Below are 22,901 nucleotides of genomic sequence, written 5' to 3'. Positions count from 1 at the left end.
ATTCTTAACAAAGTTGTCTTGAAAGTTAATGATTAAACTTAGTTTTTTATTGACTTCATTGTAGAGCGCCATATCAAACTTGACAATGGTGCAATTAATGTATGCAACGTGCTATATAATGGAAACTTTCAGTATAAGTACCTAACATTATAAAGATCTTATAACCATAAACACAACTTTATATTAATTATTTTTAGAAATAGTTTGTATGTTGCTACTTTTTGAAAATTGGGTAGTAGGCCATAATGAGAGTTGAACACTTCTGAGTAACAATCACGGACAACCTTATAAAATGCTCATTTATGATATCTGTGATTTATTTCATTACGCTTGAACTTAATTAGGAGTTTGATTTACTAAATAAAAAGAAATACTAACTTTTAAATGTCTTTGAATTGTTTTTCTCCTTAGTCTGCATTATTTCAATAGCCTTGTGTAATGGATTTTGATACATTTCCTCAAATGTTGCTTTATTCTTGTTCATGTGGCATTCTTTAAGCGTCAATTAAGTGACAAGGGACACTCTTACAGCATGTCTCTGTGTATGAATGGTGGGAACCTGACCTTTGGACTATATCCATGGAGAGCAACAAAGTAAATAAGCTCTTTTGTCAACTAACCTGTGAGGATAGAATGGACAGTCACTTCTCATGATGAGCATGGGAAAGTATGCTGGAGTATCAATTAGTACCTGGAGAACGGAAGAATGGTCACATGATGATCAGACCGTCCTAATTTGACTACTGATAAAACAATGAACAATATGGAACTATAAAAATTGACTTTCCTAAGAAGAGGGAGGATACTATTTCACTTTCCTTGCCTCCAGCCTGACTTCCCATCTTTATCATGTCCCTTGCCTTTATGCCCTTGCTGAGGAACTTGACTGCTGGACTATTTAAAGCAGTTTGGTGAGAGACCAGACTGAACTTTCCTGATTTATGTTCCATTCTCCTTTCCCATACTCTGTGGACTTTTCCCTAGTGTAGTTTAACTGGATCCCTTTGCCCATACTAAGAGAACCCTTGTGAACCATCCTCTTGCCTTTGTTGGTGGTAGGAATCTCGAATGATTAGAACCATCCTCTTATGGATGTCTGTATTTAGAAATAGATTTACTTTGGCTAGATGTGTGTTTTTATATTTCGAGCTGCAGGACTCATGACTGAGCTTCTTATAATGTTACTTATATGCATTGATTTTGGATCTTTAACACAATAACCAAATTATCTACATTTATCGGAGTCTTTTATTGTGTCTTAATGTGCTTTCAACGGGAACTGTGCCTCTGATTATCTGATTTCTAAGTGTATAATAGAGAAAATCATAGGTTGTTTTCAGAGCATTAGGTAATTTTGATTCCGTTCTGTGTACCCACAGGTGAGCTATTGGTTTGTATGATTCTTGTCAGGCTAAACCTCTTTAGGAGGTTGGGTCTAACAATTGCAATACTCTATTTCCATTGCATGGTTCTGAGAGTAATATATTTGAACCTGATCACCAATTTGTGCGTTGCCTTCCAATTAATGGTCCTGATTGGGTGGCCGACAGTGGGACAACCTGATTTCTCACTATGTCGAAGAAAGATCCATCAGTGGACCAACGCCTCTGAGGTGAAGTAAAGAATCTGAGTAAAACATCCTACCCGTATGGCCCAGTAGGATAAAACCCAGAAAAATAAGCTTCAACTGCAACATCCCCATTATGTTTCCAGAAATCTACTGTTTCTGCAGCCATATGATAATTCTATGTGGACATCATTCACACAAGGAATTTACAGTAAATATATGACTAAGTATTGCTTTCACCATAATGGGCAGATGGTGTCAAAGACATTGCTGGTATAGACCCAACATTGTAGCAACTATAAGTATGTTAGAGCATTTTGAGAACTAGCTTTTTTTCTCATTGTCAGTTAAACAGACTTTTTTTTGCTCCAATGTCACCTCGTGGGTAGAAATGTATGTGACCCAAGATGTGCATTGAAGAAATGGGAATAATAATAACAGAGGGAGAGAAAAATGGTCTGGTAAAGGTGGGTCTTTGAAAAGTGAGCTGTAAATGGAAGAATTCAGACAGAAACATTTTATGAGTGATGGGAAGAAGTGACCAGGAAACATAAATTGTGTTGTGAATATTGGTGTAAGTGGCAATAAATGTGATGGAATTAATGGGAATATATGACAGTGGTAACAAAAGAACTGATATAAATAATTAGTGAATTAGATAAATTACAAAATCATAAAAAGCCGTATCTCTAGGTATAAATAAATGCAAACTTACCAAGCATTCTAGCAACCGAGCTGGTCGCGCAATCACGATGAGGATCTTCTGCACTAGTTGTTTGATGAACGCCAACTCCCCACTTTCAGAACGTTCATGAGCCTAAAAGAGCAATGAACGGATATGACGTCACAAACACTATAGAGCAATGATAACACCGAAGAACCCAATACAGTCTTGCCGCTACCTATTTATCTGACATGCTGCGATCATGATTGAAAATTAATCATGTTTGCGACATTTACTATTCTTTTGCTGTGGTTACCAGGTACAATGTTGGTGTTTGCAAACTTCCCTAATGACACGGAACATCGGGAGTGATCCCTGTTTAGCAAAGTCTCCATCCAGCCTGTGAAGCCTGTCATTGGATACAAACTCCTCGGGTACTGCAAAGGAATAAGCAATTAGGGAAACCCCATTTCCTTTCTTGCTCACAGCTGGAGAGCCATGTGAGCTACAATGTATGAAGCTGGTTGTACAAATTCATTAAAAAAAACGCAGAAATTGATTGAACAAAACCGTTAAGGTGAATTTATGGCTAATATTTCAGCTACAAAACACACAGAAATATACACCAGTGGCTGCAGCGGGCTCTCATCACAGGCCCTGTACCCGGCCCTATGGGCACACATGATAACTTTCAATATTTTCCTTTAAGATGCACATAAAATACTATTTTTCAAAACAAATTCAGCCCTGAAAACGGATTTGTGCACCCTACAACAAAAGCGAGCTTTTTATTTTTATTTTTGGAGGCAGTTTCTCTTGGACCCCCTCCACATACAACCTGGAGTCAGGCGATGCTCCTTCTGTCCCCAACATGAAACATTTTTTCAGGAAGCACACAAAAGGGGATGCGAGAATGCGGCTAAATGTTCTAACAGTGGCATTCACTACAGGCAGCATTAAAACCCATCGTTTTCCAAACACTGTGCGACTCTAGATTATTCTGTTCCATTAAGAACAATGACAGAGTTTGCTCACTGGGTCACTGGGACACTTAGCTTGCAATTTAGCAGTGTTATATTTGAAATAAGGATGAATTTATGCTATGGGTAAACAAGGCTGGAGACAGCACTTGAAGGTTTAGTAATTCAAACTGATATTCAAGGGAGGGTAGTGCCATGTAAGTTTGTTATGCCACTCAGGAGGGTGTGGACACCAAAGGAATGCTTTTTTTGTGGGTTCAGGACAGATGTACACTACGCCATGCAGAAGAGCAGACCGTTCTATTTCTACCTGTTACTTGAGAAACCAAAGTCATCCTTCATGGTACTCAAGAACACCAGCTTGAGAAATTTAATGATGACATCAGCTATCAACCTCCCTGACCATTAGTTACCTGAATAAACAGGGTATGTAACATGGTAAGCAGCCTGGGTCGCCCACCCAGAAACCGTGTGGAGATGGCAGGCTTGCATGCATTGCCCCCTGTCCTTGAGCAAGGCTGCGAGGCTGCCCACGGCTCTGATGGTGGAAAGGCTAATGTCATTGTGGTTGCATTCCTTGACCTTTAAGCCATGATGAGTTTGCCATTAATTCTTCCTTGGGGTGTGTTGAATAGCATAGCGTTAATAATCTGAATACTGCATGCTTTTTATAAACTATGCCTATTGGCTTTTTTTTGGTTTTTGTTATTAAATAAGGGGAAGCATCAGAGGTGGATTGTGACAGTGAGAAACTTTGATCACTGCCGTGAAGGGCAGTTCCGGGCAGTGAGGTATTTGGTAACATCCAGCAAACATTGACCTTGTCCCCTGCTTTAGGCATCCTATGACCCTTGTCACTCCCCACAGCCCCCACCCCCAAGTACTTTTTAGAAAGTCCACACCTGCAACCCACCAGTAAATGTGGCAGGCTCCCCAGGCCTTCACCTTTCATGGTGCCCCACCCAATTGACTACTCCCTACATTGTCACCATGTGCTACCCTCCCCTATACCAAATGTGACTTAGGGTGCGGGCAGCCTGCCCCTCTACCAGTTTTCTGTTTCAGGATCTGTTTTTAGGGACAGCCTGGAACACAAAAATTGTACTGGGAGGTAAGGTATTTGCACTTTCGGAAGTAGCCAGAGTCCTCCAAAGACTACGTTTTTCATTCTGCCCCTACTTTGCAAGAAAACTAAAAATGTGCTCAAATTTATTTTCAAGGGGAGGGACGATGAAAGCTTGAGCTGCAGGAGTATCTGGGTGCCTGACCCAAGGCAGGCCAAAGATCTTAACCATTTTGACCAACCAAATATACTTAAAGACAAAATTGGACTTGAAAATGGTTTGCCTTAGTTAACATTCTTTTTAAGTTTAAAAAGTGAGTAAAAGTTTGCAATTTTTATCAGCAGAGTTTGAAAAACAATCGGTTTTACCTGACCTCCCAGTACAAACTCTTCTGGAAACTATAAATGTGCTTTGTGTATAAGTAAGGTGGTATGACCAAAGATAATGATGGCCACAACAAAGGACAACAACTGCAAACTGAGAAAGTTAACCACACCCAAGGTTAACAAAGTTGAACCTCATTTTAAAACATCACTGATAGCTGTCAAATAAAGGAAATTGGTGACCTGTGAATAACCACTGTAATAGAAATACATTCCTATTAAACAAAAGAGTTCTGATGGCAGATATATGGTCAAGAGATGAAAAGCTTAAAGAAACCACCACTAAGATGACCACAGAAGCTCCACATTCCCCTCAATGGTGTTGGTGCTAAGATGGAGTTTTTTTACAGCATAGTTTTTTTCATTCATACAGCAACCAGAACTCTTGCGTCCTATGTTGTCACCTATCATCTGTCTGTGTTTGTGTGGCTCTATGGCTGTGCTCCGTTGGGTTTGCCGTGGTTTGGATGCTCAGCGTTGTTAAGTCAAGGTAATTGCTCCGCCAAGGATTTAATCAACATAAGTGTCATTTGGCATACACAAGATACACTGCATCTCCCATGGTGAACTATTGCAGACTGCTGCAAGACTTGGAATCAAAAAATACCATTTATTCTATATAAGCTATACCTGCCAAGATTCATTACACTGAGCTTATGACAACAACCAAGATGGAATTTGTACTTTCAAAGACTTCCAGAGCAGGGTGGAAGTAGCACTCAACCAGGCCCAGAGCTTCCACTCTTCCACTATGGGCATAGTGTCCTCAATTGGCTCAATAAGGGTAAGTAAAGCCACAGAGAAAACTTCTATTTTGCACCCTGTATATGGACTTCACATAATCTCCCACATCAACGCATGAACTTTTAGACTTCACTTTCAGCACTTTTATTCTGACACTTGGCGGAGGGCATCAGCCTGCCCACGCCCTGACCCACACAACTCGTTATTACTGGCACTGTTCACTTTTACAGCCAATGTTGGATTGTTGCTGCTTTCGGGAGCTGCTTAGTTCGCTTTTTTTACACTTTGTGCCACTACAGAGAAAGGGCTGAATGTTGGATTTCACCACCAATAAACCGGATATATCTGTGAAGCAAAGCGGCTCTCTACTATCCTGAAATTGCACTTTTTAAGTCTGAGAAACCCATGTAGCTTTCCGATGTTACTGCAAGGGTGCCACATGATTCCATAGTATCAATAGAAGCAAAACTGCATATTGCCCAGTGCCACTGACAACATTTTTCAGCTTGTATCTCTTTAGTGTTACCCTCGCTTAGGCTAATATCCTCAAGACCATTACCACTTCGTCCATCTTCCTCATCACGGTCCATTCACTTTGAAGGCGAGAGTGGACGAGTAAGGCCTCAGATGATGAAGACCTTCCAGAAAGTAATCAGGGTATTACTTAGCCTAGCACAGTATATTGATGTATTTGTGAGAAGATTGTCCTCCATGTACAGTTAACTTGATAATTGTTGCATCATCTGGAAGAGTCGACTCGACCAGTAACTACTCAGGTTTCTGTGTTCATTATTAGTCCTGTCTCTGTTCTATTGATATTTATCAGTTCTTTCTGTGTGGTATCACAGTCAGGTAGGCACATCTTCTCTACCCTGGCACTCTATTCCCTATAGAGCCACAGGTCCCAGTGCAGAGTTAAAGCTCTGTGGTAAACACACATGCTACCTCACAGTGCTGGCTAGCATCCAATGATCATACCATGCTTTCATAGATCTGTTAGCTCTTGCACTACTGCTTAATGATAGCAGTATCTGGGGTTGGGGATTTTGAAAACTAATCATTTTTTTCCAAGCAAAGGCCTCAGCCTGATCCACTTCAAAACCAAGCTAGCACTGACAGCAAATTATTTTCCTCACATTTAGACACCTCTTTTTGATTTTTCTAAATTCCCTTTTCAAGTCTTCCCCATATATTTTTGGGTAAATCCATCTGTTTGTGTTTGAAATTTTTCAGCTTCCTCTCAGCATCTTCCTCTGCTGGGTTTCATAATTCTCCTGAGTTTTTATTATGCGAGGTTTGTAATTTGTTGCTCGCTCGCTTGGATCAACCTTTAGTGTCTCAACTGTTTTTACCTCACCCCATTAATATTGCTTCTTTTTTTCACTTATGCTGTAATTTATCTCCTCATTATTTTCTCTTCTTTTGATTAGTTCATGTCCCTCTAACATCATGTCACTTTAATTTCTCCATTCCATTTTACCGCCCATGTGCATACTACTGCTCTTGCCTTCCTACTCTCGCCCAACTCTAGAAATAAAGTAGGATCCACCAGTCATAGAACATTTTTTGCCCTCCCCCATTCAAGACTTACGGTGATGCACAGGAGAATTACACTTTAGTGCCCAATATTTCACGCATCCTTCCCCACTGCCACAACAGAGAAGCCCATTGAAATTGTCATAACTGCTCTTTACAACCTTTCAATGAAATCTTAATGTTTTATATAGTGCTAAAACGTCTTTGGGCAGCAAAGTATTAATACCAGCGCCAACAATACAGGAAGATATTCAGTAATTAATGGAAATGCAACAAATTATGTTCCATGATTTTGGTGAGCCTGTTTGTTTATTTTTAAGCCAAGGCCTCCTAGGTAAACTTGCTACTATGTTTTTGGAGCCATGAACTGCACTTTAACTTGTTTTCCGGATAATGTCCATGTTTTTCTTCCAACCAGCAACCATCGCAAGGTTTTGTTCTCAAAATTATTTTGCTCTTTATGATCGAAGCGCCAACCAGGTCGATCTGTTCCTAGCTTTTTCACTCTTATTTGGCACAGTATTTTGCAGTTGCAGTCTTCAACTATACTGCGGTGGGCCCAGGTTCATTCCCTTTGACTGGCACCCCTACAGCTCCAGCTCAATTCAATGCAACCAACCTTTTGTAGAAAACAGTTGTCATGGGAGCATTTCTTCTATAGAAGGATTTATGCCTTCGGATTTATCTGTTCTTGAGATCACTGCATGGGTTCGCAATTGTAAGGAACGATCGCCCTGTCGGGAACAAATAATTCCTTCAAAGCAAATATCATTCGAGAACTCTTTTAAGGTCTCTCCTTTTGAGCTGGCCAGGAACCCATATTGTGTCAAACCCTAATGTTCCGATGGGAAGTACAGAGACACTAAACCAATTTCTGCCCATGCTGGCATTCAGCCAAGTTCAGATATGTTTTCTTCATCTTTTCCCCATCCCAAAACTTACTGAGCAGGAGAGCCTGTTGACTTTGCACTTCAAGCCACAGCATGCTGCTCTTTTTGCAACCTATACTCAAAACGTCTGGTCTGCAAATTAGCTACCTTCTGCTAGATGGTAAAGGTCAAAGACTATATTGAACGCATTATTTAAGGCCTGTTTATGCTTTCTCATAGAAAAGATTTCTTAAAGGGCCATGGGCACGATTGCAAGACAGCAAACCGAGTACTGCGGCTTAAAACTTTCCATTTCTTTTAAATTCCTAAATGAACATGAAACTGAATAGCAACGCCTAGGATTTCCTTCTCCAAGAAAGATCATTGTAGTATGGTTAAGACAGTGAGCTAATTTAACAAATCCTAACATACAAACTGTACAGAAGATGCTCATTACACTTATTTGAGGTATAGATTTATTTTCTGTCTGCTGCTTCATTTTTTTCTCACAAACATTAATGCCACCAGCAAGTAAAAAGTTACATTGTGTTAACGCTCTTATTTATGTTGCAGATCTTTGTGCACTAAACTTCCCTGGCATCAAAGCAAGTGCCACTCACCATACTCCTTTAGCAAAAATCATTTGGCATTTCAAATCCCTACAGCTATTCCCAAAGCCAGCCACAAGATACTACCAAATAGTGTTCAAGACCTTTTAAATTAATGCCGGTTATCTAATCCACGCAAAACACTAACCGTTTTAGATTCTAGGCAATGAGGTATGAAACGGTCACTGGGCAACATACGTCTTTGGTGAATAAGGAGGTGACTTGCTACTCTCAGCTAACACAGTGACTGCAACATCACGCGTGATGGTAGTTGTCATTACAGACTCACGGGTCACAACTTTAGCCCATACTGAATGCCCCTCAATTGGTGTAAAGTGTTATGCTTATATGTGACATGCTCTGAGTCCTTACTGTGCATTAGTTGTAATTATGCTCTTTGCCATTCTGTACTACATTGTATAATTTTCTTGCTGCAAAATTTAAAACTCAATAAACAGATTTCTAAATAAATGAGGTATGAAACGGAGATTGATATACCAACCATCAGAGGTAGGATACAATTACATACAATTTTATCCTAGGAAAACAAGTTGATACAAAATTCAAAAAATATCCAAGTAAATAAAGAAGGGCAATGTAGCACAATGTAGTGTTGTATAACTACATTCTTTAAATATATGCTTAGTAACCTAGTCATACTTTGTGAATTCAATACAAAACAAATTGTATTTTTGCCATGTTCTTGAATAGCGATCCTAGGATATTACTAATTTCAACTCGAAACAAATGCTGCATTAATGGCTGCAGACGTGCAACTGTAGCCCTGCCTCCCAAGACCACTGACCAGGACCTTTTAGCAACTGCTACTTCAAAGAAAATTAAATGTTTCCTAGTTATCCATGCTGTAAAATCGACAGAATGCTAATTAGCCTCTGCTCAGACCGTACAACAGCTGGCTTGCATGGGACCTGTCAAGTCTCCTCATGCAAACAACACCGGTAAACTCTCTCCCCTAGTTTGTCAGCAGCTGTATTTTAATGTTATTCTCCAGTGGGATACATAACTACGATGAAATGTAATTTGTAGATCTGCTGACCCTTCTTTGGCCTTTTCAGGAAGACAGTGATAAGTAAAAATAGGATGTTTTGAAGAGGTGCGAAAATTTTCAGAAACATAAGCAGAGAATCTTCCAGAAATTCTGAATTCTGACCTACCTGCCATTCATTGATTTCCTCAATTTTCCTGCACCTACGCACTCACATATGGATGTGTCGAGCCTTCTTCTACCGCAAGAGCTCAAAAGAGACACAAGAGAATCTAACTTTTAATGCTGAAACCTTTACAAACTAGGTATTACTAATGGTATTTATGAGAATTACAATAAGCTTGTGGGAGCCTATCCTAACAACTTCGCACACTAGTAAAATCCTGGCTAATAGGCCACAAGGATTTATGAAATGGTTGATGCATTAAACACTTTTTCTTTCAGGAGGCGGATCTGCGAAATTCGGATGTAATCTACAGTACATGCAGAGCACTGCTGAGTCTAGGAAGGCAGCTACTTGTAAAATGTGCATTGTTTTCTGCCTGTTTTACATTAATACAGAGGTGGCGTGCATAACACTGACTGCTAGCAGGCGACGCATACCATCACCTTGCAGTACCTGAAGATGGTCGTTGGCTAGTCCACTGTTGGACACTTGTGCAAAGTAATAGCAGCACAGATGTGCCGAGATCTGAGATGCAAGGCCAAGAAGGAAACCATCTTGGCATGTAGCCAAAGTCTTGTTGGTGAGAGTCTTCACTCTGCGGTTCAATGCCAGCATCACTGACTGATCCACAAGCTTGTCATCCGCAAATATGTCTAAACTTCTAGTCATCCATCGCCCTATTGAGTGCTGAATCAATACAAAGGATGACGCAGAAGGATAACTATGACTTCTGGTATGACCTGTTCACTTACTTAGTAGTGCTGGTGTTAGTGGTGTGGTCGCAACTAGACTGTGCACACTGGATTTAAGGAATAAAGCGAGACAAACCGGTCCTCTCTGCTTTTCTAGTATTGGACAGTTAACCATATTTGAAGGGGTTCAGGGAAGAAGCTGCTATCTCCATGGAGAAAAGATGTGTATAGAGATAATGGGTTTCAACACATATCTATAACCTGTATGCATGGCGATTACGACGATCTTCAAGCGCCAGGAGTTCCATGGGTGCTATTGCATTTTGACAATGAACAACGTTGTATAAATCGCCACAGAACATGAAAATAAGTTTATGATTCATAGATTTACAGAGTTTTTGGGCGAGTTGGGCATTCCATTTCTAACACTTAATTCATGACCCATTTTGCACATTCATAGAGTTGATGTCATTAATGAAGGTAGTCACATCACAACACAGGCAAATATATAAGGATGTGGTTTAGTGGCTAAATAGACGAATTTTGAACCTATTTGGAACGTTCCAATTCCAGCTCTAGCGCTGGACTATAAAACATGTGATTCAGGGCAAACCACTTTTTCTCTCGGTGCCTATATTTTTAAATATGTGTGATGCGCAATATAAATATATGCAATGCAAATGTAAAAACCTGTTGTGCAGTGCCACATTTCTACCCAGAAAGATTTACACTACATAACATACTTACACATACATAGATACATAACAAAACCATGATCATTTCACAAAATAGGAATTAGGGAAAAGTTATTGCACTTGCAGCTTGACAAGTGTCTAGACGAATTTCATGCTGTGAATTATGTGGGAGCCGGTACCTCTAAAAGTAAGTATTTGGAGGCAATAGCGTTCTACTAATTTTTCTGTGTAAAGTGGTTACCCAAAACGGTAATTCACTTCAAATGATTGTAGCTTTAACAGGTCAATGGAAATATTGTAGTGGATCTGTAAATCCTGATGGAATATTGGATTTTATTTCATTAAAAAAGAGCCAATTATTTTAATAGAATATTGTATTTTATACAAACACATTTTATCGTTCTTGCACCTTTTTATTTATGAGGGAGACGGTTTCAGCTGTTCACATAACTCTTGTAATGATGGTGGTGTCTGTGTAAGTGAGAAACTTGTTCTGGCATGGCTTGTGCAATGCTTGCGTGTGGGAAGGAAGCCTGCACTGCCGAATCCCATGGGGTAGTAGTTTGTGGCATGTTGTGGGAAGCAGAAACTTAGGTTGTCTCTGTGGTACCCATTTGATGCAAAGGAAGCCTGCACTCCCCCCCCCCCCCCCCCGCCTCCTTGCAGGCTGCTTTCACTAGTCACTTATGGTGGCAATTTATTTTCTAGCTTTTGTATGATAAAAAATGACTGCCGATCTTCATTAACATACAAGGAAAAATGCAGCCCAAAGAACACTCTTTCTGACGGATTCTCCATCTAACCACAGATTTTCCACCTTTAGAATATCAATCAGATGTCAGTTTCTTTCTTGACACCATCAAAACCCTAGGTACGCAGCCCAAAAAGTAATTAATCATACCAGTGTGCAGATGCATAGATTGGGACCTTTTTAGATAAAAAAAGAGTCAACTTCACAGAACCAGAAAGCAGGAGAGTGGTAAGGAATCTGTGGGTGGATAGAGTTTCTATCATAAAAAAGCATTTCCAAAGGTATTAACTTGTTCTTCTGATGGATACTTCTAATCGTAGATTCCTCACCTTTAGAATAGATATGAAAGCAGTACCTCCCCCAGTGGTGGGTCTGGGTAATGACAATCATAAACAACACTTCATTAACTCCCCCAAACTCCAACATACATCTATATACATTAATCTTTATTAAAAAAATGATAATTAAAAAGAATTATTAATTCATCACAATTCCATAGAGATGCATCAAACATAAAAATAATTATGCAAACCTAACCAAGTAAACCACAGATTCATACTCTAAATGATTAAACCACTTGGAAGACAGTTCAACTAAATGTGAAGCATTTCCTTAATGTCCGTTCTGCCTGTATATTTCACTTATATATCTTCACACTCTTCCCTTGTAGCTAGATTGATCTTCTTCTATAGACTGACTTGGACAAAACGTCCTGCATGACTGAATATGCAAAACACCCTTTCCCTTCCGACTTGGCTGCCAGGGCAATAGTGCTTTGTGAACGTGTACACGGATGGCCACACAGCAGCAAGACAAATATCTAGGACAGGCACGCCTCATACCAGAGCAGTGAAAGCAGTCTTGGCTCTGATGAAGCGAGCTCTCGGTCCCTCAGGCGACTGCCTCTTGGCCAGCGCATAGCAGATTCTGTGGCAGAGGACCATCCACCTGGATAAGGTCCTCATCTGCAGTGCCTTGCCTTTCTTTGCACAGAGAAGCCTACAAATAGCGGCGGCTCCTTTGCCAGGGCAGAGAAACGTCGTCCCCCCTGCTTTTAAGCTGTGCGAAGAAGAAGCGTAAAATGATAATAACTTTGCTTTGCGGGTGCGTGGGCTGGGTTGCTCTGCCCTCAGAGGAGGGCAGGGGAGAAGTGGTTTACCCACTCCTAAGTGCACAATGACTTTTTGGTTGGCCCTCTCAGGCCGCCCAAATCAGTGAGGCGCACTTCCCCGTTTCTCCATGCAGGCTGCATTACAGCCTGTGTGGAGAACAAGCCCAGGCCCCCATTCCCTGGTTGAGTGTCGAGCCTGGACACTCAAAACAAATCACAACGCTACATTGCAGCATTGTGATTGGTCAGGGGAGCCTGGGTGCTTACCAAAAGCAATGCTGCATTGCAGTGTTGTGATTAGTCAGTGGGGCCTGGCTGTGCTTCCCTCCGAGACGAAGAAGAGCAGGAGCGGAGATCCGGGACTCGGCGCAAAGGTAAATCTATTTTTTTATTTTTTAACTTTAAAAAAAAAATATATATATATATGCACGACCCCTTCTCCAGGTAACCCGCGTCCTGCCTGCACCTCCACCCGCGAGTCATGCCGGCTGCCACTTCCTACAAAGAGAAACCTTTCACCTGATGATCTTTGATCCAATTGTTATAAAAGCTAAGCTCTCTTTTGGGGTCCAAGTGAAGGAGTCGCTCCTTTTCTTTTAAGAGGTGAGGTAAGTCAAAATTACCCTTCCCACACAAAACCCAAACCCACCCTAAACCCTAAAATTACCATATATCTATATCTATCTATCTATCTATCTATCTATCTATCTATCTATCTATCTACTTACCTTATACTTACATGTAAAACACATATGCATTTACCATTCATGCCTTTACAATGAAATTTGTTGTAAAGGCATGCGGGGTAAAAGCATATGGTTTGTAATAGCATGCGTTGTGCTAGCAGTACACTGTAATGGCACTTGCGTTGTGATGGCATGCTATGTAATAGCATGCGTTGTGAAAGTTTTGTTGTAATGGCTGTTTCCCCCTGGCATAGAACTCAGAACCACACCCTGTCCTGCTTGTTGTAAAACCACACTGTGGTGTTGCCCGTGAGGACCTGAACTAAATTCCCCTTGGTAAACAGCAGGAAGGCTTTCAATGATAAGTGAATTGTCCGCAACTCTAGCAAGCTCTCCCAGGTGACTTCCTCAACCCAGCAGTTACAAGCCTGCACCACCAATAGGGAGAGGGGTCAATATGAATGAATGAATGAAAAAGCATTTATATAGCGCGATAGCTACCCTAAGGCATCCCAGCGCTGGAGTTGGACGCGTACAAAAAGAGACCAGTATTAAGTGGGGTTTTGGAAGAAGCACGTTTTGAGGAGTTTCCAGAAAGGCATCAAGTTGGATTCCTTATTTATATACGGGGGAGGGCGTTCCATAGTTTGGCAGAGTTGTAAAAAAAAAAAAAAGATCCGCCGCCACATCTGGCTCTCTTTATTTTTGGGAGTGTAGCAAGAGAGAGGGACGTGGAATGAAGAGTTCTGCTAGGTTGGTATGGAGTGATCATGGAACATCTGATTGTTGTCCCCTTTCCCCCAGAAAGCCTTGTGTGTAATGCACATGGCCTTGAACTGGATTCTCTCCCTGACCGGTAGCCAGTGTAGGCTTCTTAAAACAGGTTTAGTGTATTGTCGATGAGGAGTCGAAGGAGTAGACAAGCAGCGCAATTTTGAAGAATCTGGAGCTTTGAGATTGAAAGTTGGAGGGCTCCTAGGTAGAGGGCATTACCATAATCCAGGCGATAGACTATAAGGGCCTGGATCATGATTCTCCTCACCTGGAATGGGAGGAGCAGAAGTATCTTGCGCAGCATCCTCAGTAGGCCATAGCGAGTGGCTGAAAGTTTAGTCACCTGAAACTCAAAGCTGAGAGAGCTGTCCAACCAGATACCCAGGCTTTTAATCAGATTTTTGGGTTCTGGAGTGGGTCCAAGACAGTTAGGCCAAAGCAGGTCAGAGTTGAAGACTGGCGAGTTGCCGAGAAGCATAAGCTCGGTCTTGACTCCATTAAGTTTTAAGCAGGATAACTCCATCAATTTGGCTACCTCCTCCAGACATTTTCCAAGGCAGTCCGATGACTTTTCTGGGTGGTTTGAAGACACCACAAGCTGTGTGTCATCAGCGTAGGTTACGATTTTTATGCCAAATGGACGGACTATCTCTGCTAATGGACGCATGTAAACGTTAAACAGTGTGGGGCTCAGGGATGATCCCTGAGTCACAGCACAACTGAGGGACATGCGTTTGGAGATAACATCGCCCTCAAAGACCTGAAAGGAACGATCTTCTGGTGCAACTGCGGTTGAGCAGCCACCACTGCAGATCTTTTGCTGTCTCTGCCTAAACCAAGCAGGCATCTGACAGATTCCCTTAGTACTGAGTCCACTAAGCCTTCAGATCCCACTGCCGAACCCACATGGGCCATCTGCCATGGTCAACATGCAAGATACAGGAGGCCAAGAAGCCTTACAGCCAACCCATCCATGACCGAGGCTAAAACATTGGGATCATAACACAAATGTCCTGGATGTGTGCATTCAGAGGGAAGGCCTGGAAGTGCACCTTATCTAGGATGGCTTCAATGAAAGAAAGCATCTGTTAAGGATTCATGTGTGACTGTGGGGTGTTGATTGCGAACCCCAGCAATGAAGTGAGGTTCACTGTGATTTGGAGGTGGTCCACAACTGTTTGAAGAGAGCCTGCCTTCAACAACCAGTTGTCGAGGTAGGGAAAGCAGGGACCCCCAAACTTTGAATGGGGCAACAACCGCCATTACCTTCATGAAAACACGAGGGTCATGGAGGAGGTCAAAAGAGAGAAAGGCAAGCTGAAAATATTTGTGGCATACATGGAACCGCAGGTTTTGCCAGTGGACCTGCAGGACAGGGATATGGAAATAGGAGTCCTGCACGTCCAATGCTGTCATCCAGTTTCCACAGGAAGAAATTGAGTGGTCGAAGATCTAAAATAGGCAAGCGGTCTCTGCACTTTTTCAGCACAAGGAAAAAAAGGGAATATCACCGATCTCCAAGACTGGTGTCTCTCTATGGCTCCTTTGTCCTAAAGAGCCTAAAGTTCCTGCAGCAAAATGGACAAATGGTCCTCTGAAAGACACTCTGATGAGGGTGGAAGATTCAGACAGACAGAAAGGTAGGGCATAGCCTCATTGGAATGCCTTCAGTATCCACCTGCCAGATGTTATGGATTGCCACCTGTGGAACAAATGACTGATACTGCCACCCACCGGGAGTCAGCCATGTGCAGTTAAGGCAAACTAAAACAGCAAGGAGACTGCTGCACATGGGGGTGGGAACTGGGAGGTTCTCTGTCCCAGCAGACCATAACGTTTCTGTTGGATTCCCCTTCCTCAACCCCAAAGAAACTGGGGTACCTGTTGTTGTGGTGGTGGTAGACCTTGAACCCCAAGCAATGCCTGGAAAGGAGTGAAATTGTTAGGGATAACTGTGCAAATGGGGATAGATCGAGGTGAGCACTCAAGGATGAAGTCAGCCTTCTCGCCAAAAGTTGAGACCCATGAAACGGAATATCTATGAGTGACACCTAAACGTCGGCTGAAAAGCCAGTGGATCTTGTCCTTGTGTGGCACCAGAGTACCACGCTAGTGCTGACTGCTCTGCTTGGGCAGATAATCATGTCCAGGTCTGACCTCAAGCCCTACTTAGTCACATCTTGGCTATCTTAAATGGCCCACGCCACATAGATGATAAATTCTTCTGGGATTGATGCAAGATATCTGCAACCATGTCTCATAATTCATTGGAGTACTGTCCCAGCAAACTGCTGGCACTGACTGACCCGAGACTCAAGTCCAGATTTGGGATATCCTCTTCCCAAATGCCTCAAATGTTTTTTATTCTCTATTCAGAGGGTTAGTAGGAATTGAATTGGAGTAAACCCCGCTAGTCGAGGCCTGTACTTCAGGCTCTTAGGAGTAGGGTGTTGCCTGAGGAAATAAGGGCCACCTGGAGCTGTTCTGTGGTGACGAGCCACCTGTCTGCTGACAAGTGGACATGAGCAGGGATTAGTCAGAGTGCCCATGAAGGTGTTGGTCAGGGCCCCATTGAACGCCATTAGTGGTTCAGATGAGGTCTGTCTGGGTTGTAACAATTCCATGAGGACATTGGTTTTAATCTCAATGGAAGACAGATGTAAATCTAGCAGTTTAACTGCCTGTCTAAGATTATTGCAGGTGAGACAGAAATGGTCATCATCATAATGCAGGGATAATTCGTCCTCATCATCGCCATCATAACCAAAAACTGTTTCGTTCTTGTCAAAGAATGAATGAAGGCTCAGAAAGAAAGGATCTGACAATAGTGTACTTGGTTGGCTCCATTATTTCCAGAGATGATAGGAGTCTATGAGGAGCCACGAGATGCCATCTACTGGCACACATGGCTAAACTGAAAAATGTTTTTGATGCCGTCCGGGGGTAATCTAAAGGTGAGAAATCTGTGGTTAGAAGTATCCATCAGAAAAACACAAGCACACGGACTGTCAAATAAAATGTAAAAGTATTGTATGCTTCAAATTCACGAATGTATAGTACCATTGTTTAAAATCATTACAATTTCATTAAAACCAATACAGTTAATGAGCATTAAGTCCACTGCTTAGAGGGAGCCAGTCACTGCATTCGGCAGAGGGGTATGGAAACAGTTTATAGCTGGCTGCGATACCTGCAATATCCCCCCTCTATGCCTTGATCAGAAGGAGGACCTCACCCTCTGCAGGTGCCCTGGGGGGAACTCGGTTAGGACCCCCAGGTGGGCTATTGTCCTCTACATGCGATATAAAGTGCTTTGTGCTGCTGATCCCGGATCTTTAGCCATTAGACTCATGGGTCTCAGATCTGCAGTGCACGATTACCCGCGTGATGAAAATGTGCATTGTTTCTTCCTCTTCTGTGTGTTACTCAATCATGCAAACATCTTTTCAACATAGACCTGCCCATGCATACTCCAATACATTGCATACAACGTTTATGATTCAACACTACAATGCTTACATAATGTTTGCACGTGTTAAATATGAAATGTATATGCCTGCTACAAATCCTACATATTAAATCACAAATAACCAAAAAACACAAGGTTAGACAACCCATGTCCTGCATCTAGTATAGTAATGTAAACATGTATACTACCTTCTCCAGTAATGGCTTTAATTAAGTATCACTGTCAATATAAATATTAAAAGAGAGAACTTTGCCTTGTCAATGCTTGCACGGGAATGACTTCAACAGGTAAAAAAACAAACTAAACATAATGCACCGATATTGTTCTGAAACTGGGTAAACCTGTAAAGGCACCCATTAAATTGATGGGAATAAAATCGATACTAAGTGCTAAAAGTCAGCTTTGGAAAAGGCCGCTCCATTCCAATGCTGCGCCTAACTACACCCAGTAGCTGTCTATGTGCAGAAGCTGCCAGTCCTTGGCTCATTCCAGCTTTGATGGGCAGCGGACCTGTCCAATGAGAGGAGCCGGCCCGCCCCTGCTCGCAGAAACGCCAGTGAAGCCGGGGTGAGGCACAGAGGCGCTGAGCGTGAATCAACCTTGACCTTCGAGTTGAAAAGCGTCAGCTGCATCCAGCTGCTCAGACCACCAGGGACTGCTGCGGGGATGCTGAGAGATGCGTCGAGTGGCAACAGCAGGCTAAGATACCAACTGAATGTCACCATAAATGACAGCGAACACATGAAAGGAACCCGCAGACGGCGGAGCTCTGCGAAGGCAAATATATATCTGAATGATGTCGAGTCTTCGGCGTTTGACTGAAGCACACTACGGACTATGAATAGAATAAGTGTCCTGAAAACAGAGCGGAATGGTGATGTAAAATATTTATGCACATCACTGCAAGATTGGCAAGTTATTAAATTGCAAGAAAAGCACAGCATGAATTAAATAAATAATAAATGCGCAACAAACTACACATAATCTCCCCCCTGGCCACCTCTCCTACCAGACGAAGTGGCTAAAACAAATTCTAGATACTTATCCCAATACATGGATATCTTTTAATGATGTAAAATCAAACACTAGAGTTAAAAATTCATGCAAAATTATGTAGCAAAAAGGTAGCAAAAAATATAGATAGAAGCATGAAATAAGGGATGAAGACATACCTAATGATGCTTTGACTCGTGTCCAATCCCTAGAGCTCGTTCAAGAGTGGGTGACATCCCACCATTTGTAGCTCGGGTGATTGAAAATGGAGTGTCTCTCTAATTCGCCTACACATTTTGGTCCAATCCTGGACTGACTCCTACAATTAACAGAATTTCAATCCCGACTGCTATCCAGGCTGTGCAAAATCACTGGTCTTCATTCTTGACAGTAGACTAGAATCCAAATAAACATACAAATGCTATTTCTAAGGGTGCATTTTTTCAAGTGTGACTAATGTGGAGGATCTGAAAGTTCATCCCAGAACAAGACCTCAAGGCCATAACCAGATCCCTTCCGCTGATTGTTACGGCTTGACCAGTTTACCAATAATGCCCCTCATGCTTGATGGTAGTGCTTCATGCAGTGACCCACTTTGGCACTGAAAGTGAAACATTCGACTATGCCACCCCCACCTTACTTGCACTTCAGTGGCTCCTCATCAAAGCTATATCAGTGTACAGGACAGCCTGCCTAGCCACCAAGGATTTACATACCGGTCTCCTCTTCACTTGAAAAAGAAGTTTAACATGTACAGAATCTGTTCTGCTTCATCATCAGTTCTTCAAGAAGGAACATAATATACGCCGAGAAGGCTTTCGACTTAGTGAATTGGAGTACTCTGTTTTTCCCCTTGGACGGTTTGGCTTCCCAGCTCAGGTTATTAACATGCTCCGCAGTATCTATCAGGGGGCCACGGCCCAGGTAGTTATAAATTCAAAACAAGCAGGGACTATAAAAATAAAGCGTGGGACCAGACAGGGCTGTCCGCTTTCGCCCTTGCTTTTTACTTTTTTTATAGAGCCTCTTGCAATTAAAATACGAAATAATGCGGCTATTCAAACACCTATTTGTGGCATGTCTAAGCTGAAACTTTTCGCAGATGACATAATTTTATATTTGTCTCCGGACAAAGATAACCTTGAAATCGTTTTAAGTGAATTCAAGAACTTTGAGTTAATTGGTGGTTATAAAATAAATGCAAATAAAACCGAAGTTCTTGCCCTTAATACAAATGTAAATTCTTTTCCATCTTGTTTAAGAATGCAAGCAACTAGCCTTGATCCCATTAGATATCTTGGGATATATGTGTCTAGCCAGTACCAACAGCTATATAAACTGAATTATTTAAGAACGAGGGAGAAAATCAAGAAACTTTTGGAACAATGGCTGATACTCCCCTTATCGATAGTGGGTAGAGTTTCCTTAATTAAAATGTCTATACTTCCGTTGCTAATATTTCTGTTTTCTAATGTCCCAATCAAAATAAATATGTCTTTTTTTAAAGAGTTAGAAACTTTATTTAGAGAATTTGTCTGGGGAAAGAAAGTTTCAAGGGTAAAGTTGACAGTGGTTCAATTACCCATTACACAAGGGGGGTTAGCTTTGCCTCATTTGAGAACTTACTACGAAGCAGCTTTTCTAGACCTAGTGTCTGGACTGATGGGATCTAATTGTACTAAAGATAGATTCTTTTTAGATAGAATGATTCAAGAATCGGATTCACAAACCCGAGTGTTTTTAAAAACTTCCAAACTTCCTAAAAAAACTAGGTATAAGACTTTGAAAGAAATTATTTTTAGACTCCAGTCGTTTTTTAAAAAGTCAAGCTCTTCTGGTCTCCAATACTTAAAGTTGAGAGAAGCTGCTAGGTTTTGGCCTCCAGTTCCGATTAGGACATATCAATAATTGGGAAAGCTGTGGTCTATTTGAGCTAAGACATTTTATAATTCAAAACAGGGCGATTTCCTGGGCAGAGGTAATGGGAAGGGCGGAAAACCATCCAAAACCCTCCTTCTTTGAATATCTGCAAATCGCTCACTTTCTAAAAAACACGAGGGCATTTTTGACGCTCCAAATCAACTAGTGATAGCCCTTTATGGGGCGAGAGTGAGTGGTGTGGGGAACTGGTACCGGTTGTTATATAAACAGGGTCAAACCTCTGTGCTAGAGAGCCACTTGGCTAAAATAGATCGTGAGACAGGATGTTCTTTTTCATCGAATGATTGGGAGGCTCTGTGTCTTCTAGGAAGTAAATCGTTGCGTGCTGCAAATTTTAAAAGGATGTCCTTCTTATCTCGGTGGCTTTCCTACTTAACTCTGGCTGCTTTACAAAAAAGATTTCTAGGAGTGGAGAATAAGTGCTTCCGTTGCCAGGCTGACGGGGAAGGCGGATGGCACGATATCTTTTTTTCATGTCCACGGTTGAGGCCCTTTTGGGAGGCAATTTTTGCAGATATTAGGTTAATAATCGGAAAGACTGTTTTGGTGGAGGCCGAGGCAGCTTTATTTGGATTTTGCAGGGACAGAATGAGGTTAACAGGGGCCGAGAAAGCTTTTTTTAAAATTAATTTCTTGTACGGTAGCCCGTTCTTTAATTCTCCAAAATTGGAAATCTAGTGAAGCCCCCTCCCATTTGAAATGGTTTAATAAAATGAAGAGGTCTCGAAAACTTGAAGAAGCTTATGCTAGACGGATTGGGGCTATTAGAAAATGTGAAAAAAATTGGAAGTTTTTTATGGATTTAGAAAAGTTAAAAGAGGGACTTTAACACTGGTTTTATATTTTTGATGCTGTAGCCATTTGGCATTGTATTTTAGAAGCATTTGCACTTATTTCACAATTGCACTTTATTAGATGTTCGATTTATGGTTATTCTGGATTAATGAGGAGAACAGCGGCTTCAGCTATATTGTTTAAAAAACCAAAAATCGATCTTGATGTTGGAATGATAGCTGTTATTTTTGATAAAAATGCACTTACACTTTAATTGATATTGCACTTTAGAATCACTGCAACCATGTGGGTGGCTGCACTTTAGGCTACTTAGTTTGTATATCGCTAATTAGAAGTTATCGTATCTGATTCATCAAAATGTTTATTTTTAATGATCTGAAGTAGATTATATATTCTCTGTACCGAATGCCTTGCTCAATAAGAAATTTAATTAAAAAAAAAAAGAAAAAAGAAGTTACATAATAATCAGAATTTATCACTCGCTTTAGCTCTACACCTCTTCTCTTTTAACATTCAAGTTCCTTAACCCCTTCGATGCTCATGACGGAACGGTTCCGTCATGAGCATCGGTTGGGCTGTGCTCATGACGGAACCGTTCCGTCATGAGGACAGCCCCTGGGGGAAGCGCTGGCGCTCCCCCCCTTGCGCCTCGATCTTGCCCCCCTTTACGGGGGTGGCAGCGGAAGAGCTTCCGCTGCCACCCCCGAGCCCCCCCGAGCCCCCCCACGCTTTCTGATGACGTCAGCGCGCACAGCGCGCGCCGGCGTCATCAGGAAGCGTTGGACGCGCTGGAATCCATTTCTTCCAGCGCGTCCAAGGCAGCAAGAGGTAGGTTCCCTTGTCCGGTGGGGGCCGCGGGGGTGATTTCTTTTGTATTGAGGCATCGGGGGAGAGGAAAGAGTATTTCCTCTCCCCCGATGTCTCAATACAGGGCATTCCTGCTCCACGATCGCGCACAGCGTCGCGATCGTGGAGTAGGGATGCCCCACTAGACACCAGGGATTTGTTTATTTGAATTTGGGAAGCGACCCCTTAGGCAAGGGTCGCTTCCTGGGGGGCAAAATTTTTCGAAGTCTTTTCTGCCCCCCCTGGGGGCAGATCGGTCCGCTTTCTGCGCGTTTCTGCCCCCAGGGGGGGCAGAAAAGCCCACTAGACACCAGGGATTTGTTTATTTGAATTTGGGAAGCGACCCCTTAGGCAAGGGTTGCTTCCTGGGGGGCAAAATTTTTCGAAGTCTTTTCTGCCCCCCCTGGGGGCAGATCGGTCCGCTTTCTGTGCGTTTCTGCCCCCAGGGGGGGCAGAAAAGCCCACTAGACACCAGGGATGTCGTTTATGCTATGTAGGAAGCGACCCCTTAGGCAAGGGTCGCTTCATTGGGGGGCCCAATAATTCGAAGACTTTTCTGCC

General features: G+C 42.1%; 1 protein-coding gene across 11 annotated transcripts in view; it reads right to left on the bottom strand.

Annotated features, from left to right (window-relative positions):
* Window positions 1-22,901, bottom strand: part of MAST4 (microtubule associated serine/threonine kinase family member 4) — a 1,731,733-nt gene that overhangs the window by 199,748 nt on the left and 1,509,084 nt on the right. For all 11 annotated transcript variants that reach the window (XM_085631988.1, XM_085631996.1, XM_085632003.1 and 8 more), the window contains one exon: window positions 2,283-2,384. In XM_085631988.1, the coding sequence (XP_085488114.1) occupies window positions 2,283-2,384 (102 nt within the window). The remainder of the gene's footprint in view (window positions 1-2,282; window positions 2,385-22,901) is intronic.

This window comes from Triturus cristatus, chromosome 2_1, assembly GCF_964204655.1.
Source record: "Triturus cristatus chromosome 2_1, aTriCri1.1, whole genome shotgun sequence".
In the NCBI taxonomy this organism is placed as follows: domain Eukaryota; kingdom Metazoa; phylum Chordata; class Amphibia; order Caudata; family Salamandridae; genus Triturus; species Triturus cristatus.
This window is presented reverse-complemented; position numbering and strand designations above follow the sequence as displayed.